Raw genomic sequence first — 1,796 nt, 5'->3', positions numbered from 1 at the left:
CTTCCCTCCAAATTATTGTATTATTTTCTTCCATTAAAAATTGATATAATTTGAATGCATTTAATTATAGCAAGTGAGTTTAGCTTTTCAAATTTGGAGAGCCAAACTCAGTTTCTAAAATGCAAATTTATAGAGTTTATTAGAACATAATTTTAAATATTGACTTTGTAGAATAGAGAGCCTTATACTTTCAGAGTCTCTTAGAGATATTCTAAGAATAGATATTAAATGATAAGTTAGAATAATAACTTAATGCATATATTAGTGCTATTAATGTAAAATATGAAGATTGAAAAAGGGTATAGCTGCCAAAAGAAAAGGTACAAGGACAAAATGGGAAAGTGAATGTTTCTCACCTATAATTGGTAGATTTTTAAATCAGTCAAACGGAAGCTCAATGACGGAGGCAGTGGATAATTTGTGCCCAAATTAAATTTATTTAACCCATTTCAACATTGGCGTCTGTTTCTTGTTTTTTATCTAACATATAACTTAATGAGGTTATTATTTTGATTAAATAAAGATAAATTAAAAATGGTATTAACATAGTTTTATATCGATTTTGCAGGGAAGGGGGAAAATCAAACTCGAACTATCATTATTGTCATCGTTCCAATTGTTGTTTGTCTAATACTTGCTCTTTGCATTGGTATCTATTTAAAAACCAAAAAAAATCGTACATGGGAAAAAGTTGACCGTAAGTTTACATTTCTAGTTTTACGTAGGTCCACACCTATCTATGATATTTTTTAATTACAATTTACCTGAGATATTTCTTTATACTTTGGTCAAGTTGATGGGGAGATCAGTACTATTGAATCCTTACAATATGATTTTAGTACGATAAGAGCTGCAACAGACAATTTCTCTGATGCTAACAAGTTGGGGGAAGGTGGATTTGGTATTGTTTACAAGGTTAAGTATTTAATTGAATTGTTAGGTGTCATACATAATAAACTATTTGGAAGTTCATGTAATTTTCACATATCATTTAATCTCAGGGAAAACTCCCAAAAGGAAACGAAATCGCAGTAAAAAGGTTGTCCCATGATTCAGGGCAAGGTGACTTGGAATTTAAGAATGAGGTCTTGCTACTAGCGAGACTTCAACACAGGAATCTGGTTAGGCTCTTGGGTTTCACTGTTGAAGGAAATGAAAGACTTCTTATATACGAATGGGTTCAGAATGGAAGTCTCGACCGCCTTATATTTGGTAAGATTTTGTTATTCTTTTAAGTAAATCATTTTTCAAAATTCTTAAGCAATCTGGTTGCTCATGTATGTATGGCTAATTAATTAGAGCATAATTATTGTTATTTGAGGGTAATTATCATTATTGTAGATCCAAACAGTCCGTGTATGGATTGGGAAAAGCGCTACATAATTATCAGTGGTGTTGCTAAGGGACTTCTTTATCTACATGAAGATTCTCGGCTTAGGATCATTCACCGAGATCTCAAAGCTAGCAACGTTCTGTTAGATGGAGAGTTGAACGCCAAAATTTCAGATTTTGGTATGGCAAGATTATTTGTCCCGAACGAAACTCAGCACAGCACTAGCAGAATAGTAGGAACATAGTAAGCAATTTACAAAGTGCATGTCTCATAGTATCATTTAGTTTATTTTTACAAAGTGGTTGTTATGAAAAAGAAAATATGAAGTGATGCACAAAACTAAACGTATATGGTCATGTTAATAACTAAACATAGCTAGATGATTATTTTATTAAACTCGAGGCTAATGATATACTTACAAACTAACCATCACAGCGGATACATGGCACCTGAGTATGTAATA

General features: G+C 32.0%; 1 protein-coding gene across 1 annotated transcript; it reads left to right on the top strand.

The window, feature by feature from the left end:
• Positions 1-793: 793 nt before the first annotated feature.
• Positions 794-1,577, top strand: LOC111386022 (cysteine-rich receptor-like protein kinase 15; the record flags this gene model as incomplete). Its single annotated transcript, XM_023010451.1, has 3 exons — positions 794-915; positions 1,002-1,212; positions 1,342-1,577. Coding segments are annotated over 3 exons (569 nt in total), but the record flags the coding sequence as incomplete, so codon positions are not given.
• Positions 1,578-1,796: the final 219 nt, after the last annotated feature.

Source organism: Olea europaea, unplaced genomic scaffold, assembly GCF_002742605.1.
Source record: "Olea europaea var. sylvestris unplaced genomic scaffold, O_europaea_v1 scaffold3378, whole genome shotgun sequence".
NCBI lineage: Eukaryota > Viridiplantae > Streptophyta > Magnoliopsida > Lamiales > Oleaceae > Olea > Olea europaea.
This window is presented reverse-complemented; position numbering and strand designations above follow the sequence as displayed.